A 19,295-nucleotide genomic window follows, 5' to 3' on the forward strand; every position below is an offset into this window, starting at 1 on the left:
ACTCAGAACCAAGGCTTCTGAACTGCAAGGCTGTCTGTCTGGCTCTTCTCCTGCTTGCCCTTTGTTTTAAAAAAAGGCGTTAAGTTCATTAGAACTGTTCTTTACAGCTCACAGAAGAGCTGCTGATCTAATCATCTAGGGGATTGTTAAAGTTAGCTTGAACTACTTGCTTCTCTGGAAATAAAGTTTCAGTAACAAAATCAGAGTCTGAAACAGACATAAAAGCAGTGGACTGATGCAAAAGAGAGATGCAAAGCTGATCTTTAAATATTCTTTGAGAAACCTACACTCTGAGATCCCAAGTCATATTGGACTATCGTCTTCTCTCTCAAGCTGCCTTAGCAAATACATTAAACCCTGTGAACTCTGATCACACTCTCCACACGTTATAGCGTGCATCACGGTGACATGCAACACCCAGCTTTTATCTTTCACAAACATCATCATCTTCACCTGTTCTGTTAAAAGTCTAACACAAAGACTCCAAAGTCTGGTCCACCATCTGGTCTTTGCAGAACCTCACCTTGTTTTGTGAGCGCTTCCCTCAGAGCTGGGGTTATCATCTCTCTCTTCTCACCTTCCTCCTTCCTCCCAGCATTCTCTCTGGTGAGGCTCATTCCAACATCTCCTTCCTCGAGCTCACGTTCTCTCTGTTTAAAGACAGTGAATTACAACTGGTTAGATTCAAGCACTGCTTTTTAAACACTGGCACAGTTCAGCCACAGATCTGCTAAACTTAACTGACACAAGTGTCCACACATTAATCTTGCATTCGTGCAGTCCTGCATTTTATCCCTCTTCCCACCAGATGCTAACCCTTTGGTAATTTAAAACAGCGAAATTAAAAAGGAGAAGAAAAATAACCATCATAGCACACTAGGTTTGCTCTGCTAACACAGCAATAAAATACTTTAGGACATTTCAAGAAATAAGGTGCTCAAACATCATCCAAGAGTGAAGTGGACTCCGAGATTAAAGCCCAAGTGCTTCATGATTGCACAATAAACTCATCTCTCCACGGAATAGAAACCAGAGGGAATAAACCATTTTCTGCCTGACACACAACTGCCTGGAACAACAGGCAGCTATTGTCCCAATTACTTGGGACAGGCTAGGGAAGAAAGCCTCAACACCACAAGGAACTAGACAGCCCAGGAGTTTACAGAGTAGAAGCTGTGCTTTCCACAAGTCACCTGAAAAGGCAGTCAAGTGCACCACCAAAATTCAACGATCACTGAAGGCCCTGCAAGGAAAGGTGTTACCCTCCTGCCCCAACATCAGCTCCAGACACATGAGCTGCAGCATCCCACCCAAGTTTAGCTTTCAGCAAACACTACCTTATAAGATCCAGCTCAGCCCTTGGAACTTTCTTAAAGCCAAATGTGGGAATATCACATATTAGCATTAAGTTACAAGCAGGAGAAGCAAACACATAAGAAACTGTGAATCCCCCGCTGTGTAAGTGACACTTCTGAGACTTTATGAGTATTTATTGTTTCATGTCTGCACAAAGAAGCATGAAAGTGGAAATAATTACTCTGCTATTTCATGTGACTTGTAATCTGTCAGTTCTTTATGGGTTTTTGAAATATTAGAAGAGTTACAGATAAACAACAAACAAAAACCAGAGGACATTTTGTTTTCACAAAATGGAGGCTAGTTCACATCCAAGCCTCTTTACTGCCAAAGACATCAAGAAGTTCATACAAACGCTTCCAGTTTGAGTCTACCCACCAACTGTTAGCATCACTAAGGAAACCAGCACTCTTGACTTGCCAAACTGTGCTCTTCACAAACAGGGAAAGTAATCTAGCTGTTCCTATACACTGGCAGATTTCTTTCGTACCTGAGCAAAATTTCAGAAGATGAAGGTGCCTCAGAAGTGGAAAAAAATACACAGAGACTCAGAGGCTTAAGGGCAAATCAGAGGTCCTAATAAGCACTTAAGAAGGGAAGAGGAAAGTAAAACGTTTAGGGACCAAGGTTATTACCTTTCTTACTCATTTTGAATAAAAACTTTGCTCACAGTTTCAAGGAGGTTGTGCATGAAGGTATTTTCTAATGACTGGTAACACAACGTGGTTCCCACAGAAGGAGGAGGTTTCTTCCACTCCGAGATTTTAGACAGGGTTTCATTGGTTTCTATAATGCTTCAAAACTTCCCCAAAAGGCTTGCTCTAATAAGTACTTGTCAATTATTGAGTTTAAAACTTGACATTTGATCTTCATTTATCAGCAAGATGCTTCAACAGTAAACTGTTAACATGTGGAAAAGTTAACATGTGTTAACATGTGGAAAAGCTTGATGCATAAGAAAGGAAGGAGAAAACCTTCCTCTACCTATCATGTCTTTATTTAATAAAGAGCTTCTCCCACAAGCTATCATTTAACCCAGAACCAGGCCTAGCCATCCACTTAAACGGGAAAGGCACTGTCTTCGGATTAGCTACTTAAAGCAAAATGCAGTGCAGGATTTACAAGTGGACACATCCTGACCTATCTCTTCTAGAATCGCATGACAGGTTAATTCTCCTGTAAGAACTAAATATGCATTATGGAGCACATAATATTAAAAATGCAGCAACTGACTTCAATGCAAACAAGACATCTTATTTGAGAGAGCTTACAGATACCGAAAAAGTAATTCTTAATTTAAAGGTTTGTGTTTCTACCTGCCTGCTGTGCCTGTTACTGCATTATCTGCAAAAAGCACCTAAAAAGAACAACAACAAATAAAATTGCCTTACTGGCAGAGAAGAAGCACATTTATTTCAATAATCATTCTTCTCCCAGAAAGGATAATATTTTTCCTCCCCCTCATCCTGATGTAAACAAAATAATCATTTGTTTTTCTCTGAACTGCAATACCTGACTTGTTGGGTTTGGCAAGTGATTGGCTTCAGACAGTTCTTGGGGGAAATGGAATTCACAGCCCTGGGGGTTTTACTTAGTAGCTTAATAAACCTTTCATATCTATTATTTATATCTATTATTTAGGGTTTGAATGGAGAGAACAAAGTTAAGTTTGCACAAAGCAAACTTCAAGTTCTGGTGATTTAGCAGAAAGCCCTGTACTAAGTCTAAGGCAAGTTACTGTCTTTCCATAACAAATCAAGCAAGCAGTGACAAGAGCCAGCTTTTCATGCCCTTGAAATACTTCATTGTCAAAAACCCTGAAGAGTCATCCTCTGGTCTGTGTTCACAAATGAGAGAAGCCACGGACTGGGAAACCTAGGAGTATATTCGCATTCCTTGGTACGTCAAGGCTCAGTGCAGCTCCTGCTGCAGCCTGCTGGAGGTTTTTTGCTACTGCCTGCAGATCTGAATAAAAAGTCATCTCATGCATAAAGACTTAGGGTGACCTCTCCTACAGGTGAGGGTAAAAGAAAATATCTCTGCCTTTTTCTTGCCATACAGGCAGTGCAGACTTTAAGCCCATTTTTGGCGAGTCAAGAGCAGAAGGTATCGAACAGACATGTACAAGAACCTCAGCATTTTCTGCCAAGGCAGAGGTGTCACTGCCCCTTTGACAAACCAGAGTTGAAGTGCCTGAAAAGATTTCCTACAAACATTCCTACCAAACTCATCCACAGCCACATCCAAATATGACCAATGGGACATGTGACTGCCACTTCTCCTCTTTGAAGGGCTCTCTTCAGGACATCAGTGTTCCTTCTCTCCCTTATTTTGTTTGATTACATCAAATGCTCTTCAACCTAAGATTGCAGGGATGAGACAGTTAGAGGAGAGATGAACTCCACGCAAAAAAGTATTCCCTTATCTACCTCAATTTAGCATTTTTAGTCTTAAGGCCGTATTTATTGATGTGCCACAGCTGAAAAAACCCAACATGCTCCCCGAGAAGTTTTTACTCCTGGAAGTAAAATGATACTTAGAATATCCCAATTTTGACTGAACTTCTTTCCTACTCAACCTCTCAGTGGTCAAACAAGAGGGAACCTCTGGCCTTGTCATGATTTACAGCCTCATTCATCAAAAAAGCTCCAGTATTCTCTTAACAAATGAAGGCATAAACATTAAGAAAGCAGTAATACATCAAGGGTTGGAGCCAGGACTAACAAAACCAGCGCTAAGGGAAAATGTTGGCAAGGCTTTCAGGAAAAGACTGCCTGGCAGCAAGAAGCATTAGTTAAACTTTCCCAGGGGAGTCATTAAATGAAGTATAAAAAGTTCATGAATTACATGAACAAAGAGTTGAAGTTCACACCAAACAGAGCTCTGGAAGCAACGCTCCAGTGGGAAGAGGACAGCTAGAGATGCCTACAATTTCTCCCCCAGTTTAGACTCACTGTCAGTGGCACTACAGAACCACATGGAGTGATTTTCTTTTTAATGTTGATCAGGCTCCCCACAGGAACAGCACTCATTTTTTTACAAAGTCACCTTCCTGCAAGACCAACATGGAAAGAGAACAGGACAGAGAATAGGCTTGCACAAAGATACTCTTGAACACAACAGAGGTGGAGCAGAAGACTGCTAGTCCACTCTGGAGACCTTCCTGCTCCAGGTGCAAAGCTCTGACTGTCGCAACCCAAGCATAACAAATGAAGACAGAACTGCCATTTGCTCAGTCGACGGATGAAACACCCTGCCAATCTCACGGCAATGATGGATACTCTAACTGCTGTCAGTCACCAAGAAAAATGGCTTTGAGCTCTTGTAAGTGAGCACAAAGATGAATGCGGGAAACTTGGATTGAGTAACCAATGAACCAGCAAACACCTCAACAGCAAAAAAATCTTATTAAAAATAGTCTACATAATCACAGGCTACATACCCACTCCATGCATCACTGCCCAGCTAAGCACAAAAGCCCGAGCTGAAGCAAAGAGCAGACAAAGGTTGAAAGCTTGACAGCCGAGAGACAGGTAACCCAGCAATCCATTACCTTGCCATGACTGAAATAGGCAGCTTGATTAAAGCACAAGTTGTCAAGAAGCTCCCTAAAATGGGGTAAACCCCTGAGAAGTTCTGATACCAACAAACAAAAAACAAGCATCAGAACAGAATATCAGAATCTGCAGAATAACAGAAGACCCTTCACAATATTCTGAGGCAGCAGTTACCAGCTGCCATAAAAAGAATGGGTGCTACTCAAACATACCCACAGCTCAGTCCCTGCAGAGGGAAGCCTGCACTTTCTTTTGTTTGAAAAGTCAATGCTGAGATGTTCAGACATACACAACAGCATTTTAAAGCTGAAAGTCACAGAGGTAAGTAATGACAGAAGACTTATGCTGCTATCTAGCTGAAGCAGCTTTGAAGAACATTGTGTGTCTTCTGTGAAACACACAAGGATAAACGATCGCAATAATGAACATTTTTTTGTAGGTTCAATGTTGGCTCGAATCCTCAAAGACAAAAAAAAAAATCCCAGATTGCAACTCTAAAAATATATTTGCATGGCCATAGGGGGCTTCAGATTGCTTCACTAAGCTATAACATCCTTGCTTTGCTGTAGGGATGTTTTTTACAAGGTGTTGTTAAACGACAGCTACGTCTCACATGCTGCTGCACAGTTCTGTTGACATTTGTTTGATTTGGGGAACTTCCTCAGACACACTATAAAGCCTACTCCTTTTCAAATGAAACAAAATAACCAAAACTAAAAATGTGTCTGTCTCCTCCAAAGTGACCACCTTATGTTTGAAAATTGGGCAGTATACTCACATTTTTATTCCTTTCTTCCGTGCTACAATAATCACAACTAAAACCCAGGCAACATGATTTAAGTGTCCCAAAATGCCCAGTCTGAAACCAGTAAGATTTTCCACTTCAGCCTATCTGCTTTCTCTCACACAGAGCATGCAGCACACATCCTTTCACAATATCTTGCCACGTTTTGCAGACTTTGCTTAAACGGCTCCAAAAAAGACTTCTCCACTCCATCATTTCTTCCTTTTCCTTACAGTTTAGGACTTAAGAAAGGCATTTTATTTCAACAGCAAAACTTCAATTGGTCAAAATGCAATGCACCTATTTAAAAAATAAAAAAATTAAAAAAAGAGGGTGATAAATTTTGATTCTGCAATCATTTGCTGTGACTGGAGGCTTCTTCCAATAATCTGAGCTAATCTCAGCCAGAGATGTATTTCCTAGCAGCAGTATCTGTTGCAGAAAAGCCAGATCTCACAATCAACAAAGCTGACGGACTGCAGCCTGCAATTTTATATTGGAAACCTTGAAAGTCCTCCACAGAAAGGAAGGCACCCAGTGCAAGCTACCTCACTGACACAAGTTAGACATCAGCAAACAGCAGCTGGGTGTCCTGTCTGCCTTAGAGATGCAGCTTTCACTGGTCTTCAGAATTCTGTAACGTGGGAAAGCATCTGCCCATAAGCATTAATACAAGTTATGAAACACTAGGAAAAGTGTTGAGCATTAGAGCTCAACAGCTTTCCGAGGACCAGGAGAGTCCCAAGCCCAACTCTCCACTTGCTTTAGTCATCCCAGGAAGACCATTTTGCCAAAGACCATGAGCAAGCTCACAATCAGCAAAGTCAGTGCTAACTGGAGAGCAGCACAGGAAAAATCTCTATTTGCCCTTTCTCTACCTGCTTCCTCCCTGAGTAGGAGCTTCATACAAGTCTTTCAAAAACACAAATCAACAGTTTTGGTCCACAGCCTATCCAATGATATGTATCAACCAGCTTTCCAGAACTGTCAGATGAGAGGCCAGAAGATTATCATAAAAATACATTATTAAAGTCAAAAGGAAATTGCCCACTTTCTATCATAATTAATCTTCATTGACTGTAAGATAATGGAAACAAGTCAACTAGGAAAACAGACCAAGACTGATGCCCAACAGCTCCGCAGAACACCTCTCAAGACCCAAAGCCCCACTGCCCAAAATCATAAGCCAAAGAAAAGTCAGAAATGACTCAGTGCTTCGTCCTCTCAAGAGCGACACAGCCCAGTTCCTCATACACAACCACACAAGCTTTTTTTCCAGCAAAGCCTTGTGCTTCATACCTGGGTCTCTTCTGCATGCTTGTTTACAGTAGATGATAGTTAACAACACTCCTCTTTCTGAAGCTACTGACCCACTGCCATTTTGGTACTACTGAACATCACAGGGACATGGCGCAAAAGAGCAGGGTCAGAACAAACCCCTACATGGGATCACTTGCTAGCACAGACAGACCTAAACTGCCTTACTGGAAGCCACTGGTACAGAAGCCCTGGGCACACAATGGCAAAAACAAACAGTTTCCTCATGCAAAGGCTTAACTGCACCATTACAAAAAAAAAAAAAAAAAAAATCACCAGCCCCACAGCATGGGTTGGCACATGTGTAAGTCTGTGCAATATAAAAAACATTTAGTGACACGTTACAGTGTTCAGCTCCTTCTGCAGAGCTGAGATAATGCTACTTCCATTCTCTTATGCCACACTTCGGTTCAGAAGGCTTTTAGAAGGCTCCACCACATCTGCATATCCACACCACCAGGCAAAATGCAATTCTCATCTCATGCCAAGCCTCTGCAATCAACAGCAGAAGAAGGATGGAAAAATATCACCTCCAACATGAACAAGGAAAGGCAGCCCAAGTATCAGCAAAGGAAGCACCTTTGTGGCTCACCTTCTTACAAGAAAGAAAAGGCAGCTCCCACTGTCCATAACTGCACTGAGCAAGACAGAGAGGCCCATTCTGCATTTGAGAGCCACTTACAAACTACACTGACATTGGGCAGTCACAGCAAATAAGGAGGTTTGACTGGAGACCACCTGTGGACAGGCTTATTGCCAGCTGCACCGCTGAAGGAGTAACTAGCAGGGTTTGCACCACAAAATTTGAATGCTTTTACTGTACCTCACAGCACCTTATCCAAACAACGAATTTATTTGGGAGCAGATGCAGTACTCCCACAGGACATCCTTATGCTATTCTCTCCTTCAAGGCAGCAATGGCATCAATGACCCACTTCCTCCATGCTTCTCCCTGTAATTACCATCAGCAGATAATTACTCTGTGATTTGATTTGTGGATGTGTGTTCAACTGTGTTATTTGGCTGGCAAAACCTTAAAAAATGCACAGAGAAATAAACACCTGAGAAAAGCAACACAAAGTTTGTGAGCAATGGTAAGCAGATGGGCTGGACTGCTGCAGGCTAAACCCTGATCATCAACAGCAGCTGTGGCCAAGAAAAAGTTGCAAATAAAGAGGAAGCCCAATAGTCAGGGAGACTTCCAAAGAATTCTGGAAGTCTGAGCTACCAGCTCTGCTTCTCTATCTATTTATTGACTAATGTACAATAGACTAAAGAATAGCAAGGGACATGGGATCTAACACCTAAGGCAAAAATACATCTTCATTCATAGACCTCAAAACCCTTTATAAAGGCTTGGCAAGGAAGCATCACACCACACATAAAAGACTGAGCGTGCAGCCAGAGCTTACCTTTCAAGCAGTTTTCATTTTCCTCTTTCATTGGGCACTCAACTCTTATGCAGAGAAGGCAAGCCTCAAGATCTCTTGTAAGGTTGTTTATGACTTCTAATTCTTTTCAACAGCCAAGTTTCACAGAAGAAAGATTTGAACACAGGAAGGGGGAAGTATCCTTGTGACAAGTCCAGATTTTAATGCTAGAAGCAGTCCTCAAGCTGTTAAATGATATTTCTTAAACCTTATTTTAAAATGTAGGGTCAGAATGAATTCTGAGCCAGGGTAGTAAAGGTCAAACTCTGACCCAGAGACTGAGCTGTTGCAGATAAGAGCACATTATTGTTATAGGAATCTTAAGCTCATTAAAAGTTAGAGTAAGTTTTTGGAGAGCTCTAAGTGTGCCCATCATTTTCAGCTGTTTCTATTATAAGTCTAACACTTAAGTGCCCCAGCCTTATTGAATTTGGTTAAAATATGGCTAGAAACTCCTGCATACTCTGAAAAGTTTCAGCCTGTAACACAAAGCTGCATAGAGTACTTTGTAAACCTTACACCTCACGTGCCTCATACTGTAACACTCTGCCTCACTTCTGATAAAACTCCAGCCAACTTCATTAAAAGTTTCTTCACTCAGTGTCAGTAAGGTTTGGTCTCCATGGGAGCCACAGGCTCACCAAGTGCTTCTTGGAAGCATTGCAAGCGGTGCGATTTACACCCTCAGTGGCGGTACAATAGCTAACATAGGAGGACGTTTTAGGGAAAAGTGCCAAAGGTGATCAGGAAACATCCTCTGCAGCAGAGGACATAAAAGCAAGCAGAAACTCCTTGAACAAGCTCTTTGGGACATATTTTGTTCCCTGTAAACTCAGATTCGGTCTTGCTCTCTTATTGGCCCCATCCTCTGTATTTACACATTGCAGACATCAGTATCAGCATCATTAAACTTTTTGTTTCAGAAAACAAGAACACTAATCTCAAAATTGTGTCAACAAAATATGCCCATTTGATTGCTTCCCAGCCCATTCAATAAAAAATTAGTATATTATTATTACTATTACTCATGCCTGCAGTTTATATGAAGGTTAATAAAGCCATTTCATTCCCTGGGAACAAGTCTAAATTGAGCAGTCTTTCTAGTTTATCACAATCTCCCAGCTGTGGGAGATAATCTACATCAAGAAATGGTGTTCCCATGATTAATGGCAGCCTTGCAGGCCACAAACATAGACATTAGATTTCACATTTTATCTGATAAACACATTTCAGGGGAGGAACCTTGGAGGACAGGGAAAGCGTGCCAAAAGCGCACAAGTTGAAAGTCCACCAAGTTATTAAATCCACTAAGAACCATCACTGTCTTCTGCTACTGCAAAAAACTATTGGGAGAACAGATCCAAGTTAGCGGTATGTAAAAAGCAGCTGGAAGGGTAGTAAGTGCAGAGGAAATCCAGACCTTAACCCACCCAGCTGTGCATCACCCAGCCCAGCCTGGCACCATCACCTCACATCAGTAAGGAGTCACCTTCCCTGGAGGTGTTTAAGGGATGGTGGATGAGGTGCTGAGGGACATGGTTTAGTATTTGATAGGAATAGTTGGACTCGATGATCCGGTGGGTCTTTTCCAACCTGGCGATTCTGTGATTCTATGATGTGACTCAAACAGACGTGCTGCATTTAAACAACAACATCTTCCTTCCTGGGAGCGAGAGAGCCTGATCATGATACATTACTTTCATAAATGCAGATCATCTTGCTCTTTCATATGAAGCCTTCAGCATTTATTTAACTTACGCTAAATAACTGCACCTACAGGATCATTTTACTACTCAAGTGTTTGCATAAACTTGTTGCAAGGCAGTGTGCACATTCCCCAGGAGATTCACCACCAAGACAAAGTCATTCTACCTCCCAGCTAATGAAGGGATAGCAAAGGTTCAGGCTCCCTCATGAAATATTTACACAGCTATATCCTGCCATCACTCTGGAAACAACAACCCCACGCAAGACAGCTGAGGGTTTACATCCAAGCCACCCCTGAGGGCCATTACCTGCTCTGGTTACAGAAGCATGAAACCAGAAACCTAGATTGTAGCTAGGCAGAGCAATCATACAGAACAGGAGGAAAGGGGTCTGTAGTGAGAACTACGTTATTTAAGGTTTTGAAATTAATCAAAACACTTGGGACACAACTACAGCAGGACAGCTCAGTGGCATCAACAACAAAGAAAGGCTGATCCGCAGTTTAGGGCTTCCTGTTTCATCAGCTGACAACAGCTCAATCCAAAAGGGCCAGGACACTTCTACGCACAGGGTGTACAGCCAGTCCTCACCACGGTTCCACATGGAGACTTGCACTTCAAAGACTTAACCATTTACAGAGGCAAGTGGGCAGCATTCAACTGCCAGGGCAGAGCAAGGGTTTGCCATCTCCTCCACAGAAAAGGCAGAAACTGCCGCTTGCAGATGAGTGTCTGTGCTTAGGCAGAAGCTGTCACTCAGAGCAGAGGGGCTACTTCAGCCAGAGCCACAAGAACCTGATCTACACACAGATGCTTGCGCTTCTGTAATAACTTATTCCTACAACATATAGGTCTCTCACCACCCAAGCAGAGCCACAAGAAAGCTGAGAAAGTAGTCAATTGTTTGAATAATGTACCAGCCAGAGTCATAGATGGCAACGAATTTTCGCTTCCTACATATAAAACTATTCCACAGTGACTTCAGCTGTGCTCAACACCAGAACAATGAGCATAAGAAGTCAAGAGTAGGAAGTATATTATTGCTATGCTTACTTTTTATCCATAAACCGGACTATGATAGATGGTTTTCCTGGTTTACACTGCACTTCGATCATGGTATTGCCTCATTTTGTCAGTCGGTGAAAATACAGTACCTAATTTTTCATAAAACTGTGGGACAAGATCACCTTCCTTCCCTGGTCTAAATCATCTCCCATTCTGCTGCCACAGAACATGCAGTTCTCTTTCTGTCAGTGACCTCTAGTGGCGAGCACACGCGGGAGAGGAGAACTAGGATCACTTTACAGCAGTTACGCTGCCCATGGCAGAGGGGGTAGAGATGGATGATCTTTAAGGTTTCTTCCAACCCAAGCCATTCTGTGAAGCGGGTTTCCTCCTTTCCCCTACCCGAAGGTGTGGAACAGAATTCTCCATGCTCCCCTTGTCACCCCCTTTCCTCCTAAAGCCTGGCTTGCAGGCTCAGCTTGGCTCAGACAGCTGAGGGAACTGTGAAATTTCAGGAAAGAGCTATGAGAAGTCCACACTGCAGAGGCAGGCAAGATAAGGCAGATGTAATTAAAGACAGGTAAGTTTCTTGAGAGGGAGATGGATAGCAGCTCCAGGGTTTGTGAGAAAAGACACTGCCATGGAAAGATCACTAAGGGGTAAAATGGATTAAGGAGGTCGCAACAGAGCGTGTCACAAGCCCATCCCAGAGCCAGCTCTTCCTCTCCCAACTGGCAAATGCTCAGCCAGCAAAGAGCATGTGGAACACTATGGTTTATCCCAGTAGCTACTCATACCCTCCTTTCTGTGTGCTGAGTAAATGAGTTTGGTATATCTTGTTTGTAGATTTTTGCAGACACAGAAAAAGAAACATGAACAGAACCGCACAGAAAGAGATAGCAACACCTTGAAAGGAAGCAGGAATCACAGCTGCCTTTGACAGGCTCAGCACAGGTCAGATCAAGCTCTGCAAGCACAGCACCTCATCTTAGGGCAGCAGCTAACAAGACTCAGCAGCGTGTTATCACTCCAGCAGCAGCTCTGCTCTCTATCACAACTCAGCCTGCATTTCAGCTGACATAGCCAGGAGCAGATACAGCAGCAGGATTTGTGTCTAGACACTGGACTAGGAATCACAGTGGCAGAGGGATACATTCAGAGCTGAATGTTAGCTGTAGAAGCAATTTTTTCCTCAGACTGAAATGTAAGAGGTTACCGTTGCAGCATTTGCTTGGTGAACCAATCAGTTAGCCAGTAACTACACCCAGCACACCTCTAAGTACGTTCTTTTTTTGGGGAAGGTTCTCCAATAGCTGGTATTTCACTCTCCCTCTAACTAGACTTGAATCCAGCACACATATTTTAATCAATCCAACTGATCAGTGACAGAGACCTGACATGCACTCTGTGTTACCACAGTACCTTAGCTTTCTTCATGTGGTTCATCATGTTGCCCAGATCTTCAACATCAATCACTGAATTCGTGCCTCCAGCTTCCCCAGCATCAGCCTCTTCCTCGCTACTGGTTTCAAACAACTCCTCTGCCTGTGTAAGAGATCAGGCGCAAAGAAAATAAATTCAGAATGTATCTAAATGTTAAACACAAGACCTTCATCTATGCTATCCAGTGAAATCAGCTCTCGCAATCAGTGAAGACTACTGTAAAACAAGGAACAGTCAACCAATAACCTGCATAATGTATTTGAGATGCATTTAAACTTGGGCTTTTATCAGTGTGTATTTATCAAAGTTCAGTAGCATACAGACTGCCCGAAACTCAGTCCAGATATATTGCCTCCAGATCAGCCCTTTTTCCACCTATGTCTATCTGATTTATGAAAAGCAATATGGAGGAGTCCAACTCACACTGTTCTGGAAGCCTAAACTTTAACACGAAGTGCCCCTGTCTGAATGAACAGGGAGTGAGAGACCTGTTTTCCAAGTCAAACTCATCTTGCTTTCTGTACACGGCCAAGGTATAGCACAACAGTATGGATGTAACAAGATTTATTCCTTTTGTTTCTGCAGCGGCCAATACTCAAACCCACTGTGTGAGAAGAGCCCCTCTTTTCCTACTAAATTCAGTGTGGCCTTAGCAATCATTTCCAATCCACAATAAATGGCTTGCAGGGAGGATTAAAATGCCATAGCATCTTGAGGTCTTACACTGCAGAGCAAGAAAGGATTTCTTATTCAAAACCTGCAATCAAACACTCCAGAAGACACACAAATGACTAGTCAGACATGTTCAGAGGAAATACAGGTCTTACTCTGATAACATTGCCTGACTGCCTTTAGAAAGGCCCTGGGATGCAGGCAAAGCACTTCGCCTAAAGCTGAAAGGGAAGAAAGTTTACTGCTCACTGGGAACTAAATGCTTCACTTGGCCACAAGATGAAACAAGTACTGACGAGAACCCAGACTGGCTCCCTGAAGCTTCTGGTGCAATACATACGTCCCCCTATTCAAGGGAAAGACTCCCTCAACACAGAAATGCCATCTAGTTTAAGTTTGTCATTAAGGCTTTGGTCCTTTTTGGATTGTTTATTCTACCTGCTGTCTGCCACAGGATCTCATCCCTCTTCCCTCTCTACTCCACAATTAAGAAGTATCAAGCACCCACAGCACCCTTCAGGGCTGCAGGAGGAAGGAGAGAAGGCAAACAGTGCTCCAATAGGCACTAAAAAAACAAGTCCCCACAGATTTTGGCTCTACCTCAGTATTCTCATCTTCTGACGTCCCGTATTCATGATCTGAGCTCTCTTTGCTCTGCTTCCCTAGAGATTTGCACTTCCCTTTCTTGCACTTGCCACTGCAGGACTTCTTCTCCCCACTGCAGAGGGCCTGGAGCTGACTGAGGAACTTTGTTTTCCAGGCTTCAAAGTCAGCCTCGATGCTTCCGTGCCTGCTCTGGGCCACATTGCAGTCCCCCTCGCCACGAGTCATGATACGGCTGGCACCGAGCATCCACAGCCACCTGTCAATATTTCTTCCAACCTAGGACAAGACGAAAGTCAGAGGGAAATTGAAAGAAGCCCAAGGTAAACAAAGCAGGCAACAAAGAAATAGAGGACCAAGCCTAGCAGCAGAGACAGTGAGCTGCACAGGACTGGAAAGCAGGGACTTCTGGACTCCCTCTCACTTGCTGCCTCAGCGCACAGGCACAGGTCAGGCTGAACACACCCTCAGGCTCCCACCTAACACCACCTCTGCTATCACATTGATGTGGTAAGAGATGAGGTCTGAGAACAAGTTTCTTTGTGCAATGCTAGTTGGTGGAAGTGGCCACATGCATAACATGTATCATGTGGCCCCAGATGTAACAACCTGGTGACAAGACACGACATTTTTCTGACTAAGACAACAATATCTTAGCCTGGTAATTAGTGTCATATTTTACATCAGAAAATAAAGCTAAAATGCACACGATACAGCAAAATACGTAAGACGGAGAAAAGCACTCTAAACAGAAAGGTAGCAAGGGAGGGTTTACAGCACTGTACCCTCACGTGCTGACAGCAAGCTTTCAAAGCAGGGAAATTAATGCTAAGGGTTTAACAGATATATTACCATACTTCCCAGACTAATGCAGAGTTTATGGGACTCTGTGACCATTTAAAAGGGCAGCACAGTTCCTTCAAGGCTGCATTGTCTGTGACCTAATCAAGCCAGCACATCAGCTGCAATTCTCACACAAACTACCACCATCGTTCTGTAACACTTAAGAAAGCTTCGCCTTTCCAAGAATCAGAAATCAAAGGAAGGTGCACAGGAAATGCTTACTGTGTTGTAATGATCAACATAAACCGAGTTTCCCAAGCCAAACACAGCGTATCTCAGGCCTTTCAGATATGTTTTCCCAAAGCGGAAGTCATTTGCAGCCTCTTCTAACCACTTGCAGAACCACGCTGCACTCTCGGTTGGCTGTCCATCTGTGTATGTAGCTACCAAGAACACACAGATGTTCCTGCTGGTTGTCTAACAATATAAAGAGAAGAGAAGAGATCACTGCATTTTTCAAAACACTTTACCTGAGGAAGAGAGCTGGAACATGCAAACAGTTGCAAGAAGTCAAAAGGCAAGATTTTTGCTAAGTGCTTTGGTGTGGGATGCTGCAGGTGATAATCCCAACACTGGTAAATACCCATTCTCCCTGCAAAGCCACCTTAAATTAGCCAAGGGAGATCAAGCTGTTCCCCCTACCTAAGAGAGACATGGTGATAAACAAAAACCAGACACCTACCCCAATCAACAGCTTCTGGAACAGACTCTTATAGCAATAAAGCCTCTAGTGGATTCAAAAGAAACTATCAATATTCACAGCAGAAAAACCCATCAAGGATTATTCAACATAAATACAACCTCCCAGAAGTTTCTAAGTCTTTGAAGGCTGCAGAACTGTCACTACTTGTTTGTTCTGAACCCTTCCCCAGGTTTACGCAGTCAGAAATGGAACAGGGGCCCTGCTGCAGCCCCTCTCAGAGCTACACCCCAGTTACAGAAGTAGCTTATACAAGATCACTGCCAGTATCCAAATATTCTACATGATCTCTTCCCAGTGATGGCCAAAATACAGGTATTTTCTGCTGAGGGTCAAAGAATCATAGAATCACCAGGTTGGAAAAGACCTTTTGGATTATCGAGTCCGGACATTCCTATCTGCCACTAAACCATGTCCCTGAGCATCTTGTCTTTTAAATGCCTCCAGGGATGGCAACTCAACCATCTCCCTGGGCAGTCTCTGCCAGCGCCCAATGACCCCTTCGGTGAAAGATTTCTGATATCCAGTCACTTGGGAGAAGTGGCCAGCACCCTCTTCTCTACAACTTCCTTTTAGGTAGTTGTACAGAGCAATAAGGTCTCCCCTCACCCTCTTCTTCTTAAGGCTAAACAACCCCAGTTCCCTCAGCCACTCCTCAGGGTCAATGGGCTACACCTGCTTATGCAGAAGGGAAACAATTTTCAACACACAGCTTTGGAGATCTCCAAGATAACAAGAGAAAAATACAAGGAGAAAGGGAAAGAGCCTTCACAATCCCAGGAAATGGGGGCATTTACTATTCAAATTTATGAAGTACCTACCTCCTCTGCTAAATAGTCATCAGGATCATAGTTGCCCATGCTAATGGCTTCCACAGGCAAAGTAAGGGAAACAACTGCTTCAGCCAGACTTGTGGCAAATCTCTGGGGGGAATTAAAAAAAAAATGTAGAAACTCACCAATTACTTCAACCCAACATTTGTAAGGATCAAGTGAACTCTGCTAAGGCCAGTAATAACATGTCTCCCAGCACAGGAAAAACAATAACATAGGAGAACTGGACCTGTAAGTTCTCATATTTAAAAGTGAGGCACACTGGCTGGAAGAAGAAAGTTACATGACTTGTTATGACTAAAGATTTTACATGTACACACACAAATTAAATTTCTTTTTGACAAAGAAAGCACCTAACACAGCAATTCCCCGCCCTCTTTCACGCTGGGCAGTGACTTCCGATGAACTTCCAGGTATTTACTGTTTCTAAGGCAAGCAACACACTTGAATCTCAACGAGATTTCAAACCCACTTCAAGTATATGGGGGAAAAAAAAAAAGCACAACTCATACCTTTGCTGTGCCAGTCTGAGACCCGTAGAAAATCTTTACCCCGGCAACATGGACCTCCTTTGCCTGCAGGGTGGCACATCCATTTACTAGCTTGCCTTCTATGCCTTCTGAAGGAGCTGGATTCCTACTGGAATTTTCGCCCTACGAAACAAGCATCATGTCACATTCAATCCCTTTCCAAAGTGATACTAACCTCATTTTCCCAAAAAATATTTAAAACCTAGATCTTGTGATCAGACTCTCAGCACCACACAAATGTAACAGTGAAAGCATTTTAGTGTTTCTCACTCCTACAGAAACATACAAGTTTCTCTGAACTAGGCCAGGCTACAATTCCACACACCAGGGAGATAAGTGGATCCAATTGACCCCAAGAAGTGATTCCTTCCAACTCATGCAGCAGAACTTCACTCACCTGCATGAGGAGATTTTAACTTCCTGAATACCCTAATCCGACTTCCATCCTAAAACCAGCCCAACCTTGTCATTAACATCACTGGAAGCCAGAACATAAAACCATTGGGCACAGGCAGAGTGATTTACTTGAAGTGACAGAGCAACCCAGGCAAACACATCCTCTCAGTAACAAAGTGAGAAGCATTCAGCTGAGATCTGCTCTAACATTGGAGCAAGGACAGCATTCAGTGACCCACAAAAACAAGACCATCCAGACCAACCAAACTCCACCTGGTATTTGCAACGGCCTAGGTGGGCCCTCAGTGAAGCAACATATTTTGCTGCACCAGCAGGTGCCTTCACTCAGGAGCTACCGACTTCCTCACACATTACAAGGCCTTCTCAGATAAAACTGCTTACATGTTCATTTACCCTCTTCCTAGCGGCGAGGAACTGGATGACAATCCAAACGCTGACCCCAAAAGCAACAGCAGCATAGATGTAAAATCTGTGCAGCCACGCAGACGCCAGGCAAGTGTAGGAAAAGTTCCACATATCCATCAAGACATCTAAACCTAGAACAAATCACAGATTTAGCAAATGCAGATTCCTACAGTATGAATTTAAAAGAAGCACACAAGAAATTATCAAACAGTACCCACAGACTCATGCTATCCTTGGCCTCTGCAGAAAACCAGCTTTTTGCTGAGTCTAGGAGCCTTCCTCCCCGCAAAGGTGTGTCAGCAGAGTTTTCGCTGCATACCCAAACTAACATTTCAGACTGCCGTACAGGAACTCAGAGTTTTTCTTAGACAGAGCAGGTTTTGTTATGAGGGAAGGCAGAAAAAAAAAATTCTGCTGTGCAAGCATCTCAAAGTAAAAAGTCCTTTTGAAACATCCTATGGACTGTACTGGCCCCCTCTGGAGGAAAAACTTCTTCACTGAAAGGGTTCACAAGCACTGGCAGAGGCTGCCCAGGGAAGTGGTTGAGTGACCATCCCTGGAGGTGTTTAACAGACAGTAGATTAAGGGCTTAGGGATATGATTTAGTAGTAGACAAATACAGATGGACTCAGTAATCTCAAAGGTCTTTTCCAGCCTAGGGATTCTGTGATTTCAAGCAGGACATCACCTCCCCACAGCTTGCTACTGAACACCACCCTTGCCTGGATTCACTGCTAAGAAATACCACTTGGATCCAGAGCTTCGAGGCCAGACTGAAATCTAGGTTCAACTAAAAGTACTTTTTCAGAGTTCTGTCATGCATCTTGCACAGAATCACCATCCCACCCCATGGATTTCATACTCCCCACACACCCTCCAAGGTGCACATGTCTCTCACCCTCATAGAAAAGTCTGGGTTGGAAGGGAACTTAAAGATCATCCAGTTCCCACCCTCCTGCCATGGGCAGGGACACCTCCCACTAGATCAGGCTGCCCAAGGCCCATCCAACCTGGCCTTGAACCCCTCCAGGGATGGGGCAGCCACAGCTTCCCTGGGCAACCTGTCCCAGTGTCTCACCACTCTAAGGGTGAAAAAATTCTTCCTTAAGTCTAGTCAAAATCTACCCCTCTCCAGTTTATACCCCTTTTCCCCTCATCCTATCACCACAAGCCTTTATGAACAGTCCCTCCCCAGCTTTCTTGTAGCCTCCTCAGGTACTGGAAGGTCACTACAAGGTTTCCCCAAAGCCTTCTCTTCTCCAGGCTGAATAACCCAAACTCTCTCAGCCTGTCCTCACATGGAAGGTGTTCCAGCCCTCTGATCATCTTTGTAGCCTCCTCTAGACCCGTTCCAACAGCTGCAACTCCTTCTTATGCTGCGGATTCCTGAACTAGACACAATAATCCAGATGAGGTCTCACAAGGGAGGACCAGAGGGGCAGATACCACACACAGACACACACTCACAGAGTCTCACACTCTCTCCGCCTCTCTCACGTACACACATACACATACACGCTCTCTCTCCCTCACACGCCCCACCTCGGGATCCCCCTCCACCACCGCAGATCCCCCCCGGTCTCACCTCTCACCCCTCACTCTGCTCCAGCGTCGCCCGCGCCTCCAGCCCGGTGCTCCCTCACTGCTCTTCCGGCCACCTCTCCTGCTTCCCCCCGGACGACTTTTCTTGACGG

General features: G+C 43.7%; 1 protein-coding gene across 2 annotated transcripts in view; it reads right to left on the reverse strand.

The window, feature by feature from the left end:
* LOC138729741 (S-adenosyl-L-methionine-dependent tRNA 4-demethylwyosine synthase TYW1-like) overlaps window positions 1-19,206 on the reverse strand; it is a 90,127-nt gene extending 70,921 nt beyond the window's left edge. The window contains exons 1-8 of one of the 2 annotated variants that reach the window (XM_069874226.1): window positions 19,187-19,205; window positions 17,578-17,732; window positions 16,762-16,902; window positions 16,238-16,339; window positions 14,939-15,133; window positions 13,871-14,152; window positions 12,578-12,700; window positions 524-650 (exon numbers count right to left, since the gene is read on the reverse strand). In XM_069874226.1, the coding sequence (XP_069730327.1) occupies window positions 524-650; window positions 12,578-12,700; window positions 13,871-14,152; window positions 14,939-15,133; window positions 16,238-16,339; window positions 16,762-16,902; window positions 17,578-17,718 (1,111 nt within the window). In that variant the 5' untranslated portion in view covers window positions 17,719-17,732; window positions 19,187-19,205. Of the gene's footprint in view, window positions 1-523; window positions 651-12,577; window positions 12,701-13,870; window positions 14,153-14,938; window positions 15,134-16,237; window positions 16,340-16,761; window positions 16,903-17,577; window positions 17,733-19,186 lie in introns of both variants that reach the window. The other variant, XM_069874227.1, reaches the window with a different exon arrangement.
* Window positions 19,207-19,295: the final 89 nt, after the last annotated feature.

The sequence above is a fragment of the Phaenicophaeus curvirostris genome, chromosome 21 (genome assembly GCF_032191515.1).
Source record: "Phaenicophaeus curvirostris isolate KB17595 chromosome 21, BPBGC_Pcur_1.0, whole genome shotgun sequence".
Lineage (NCBI taxonomy): Eukaryota > Metazoa > Chordata > Aves > Cuculiformes > Cuculidae > Phaenicophaeus > Phaenicophaeus curvirostris.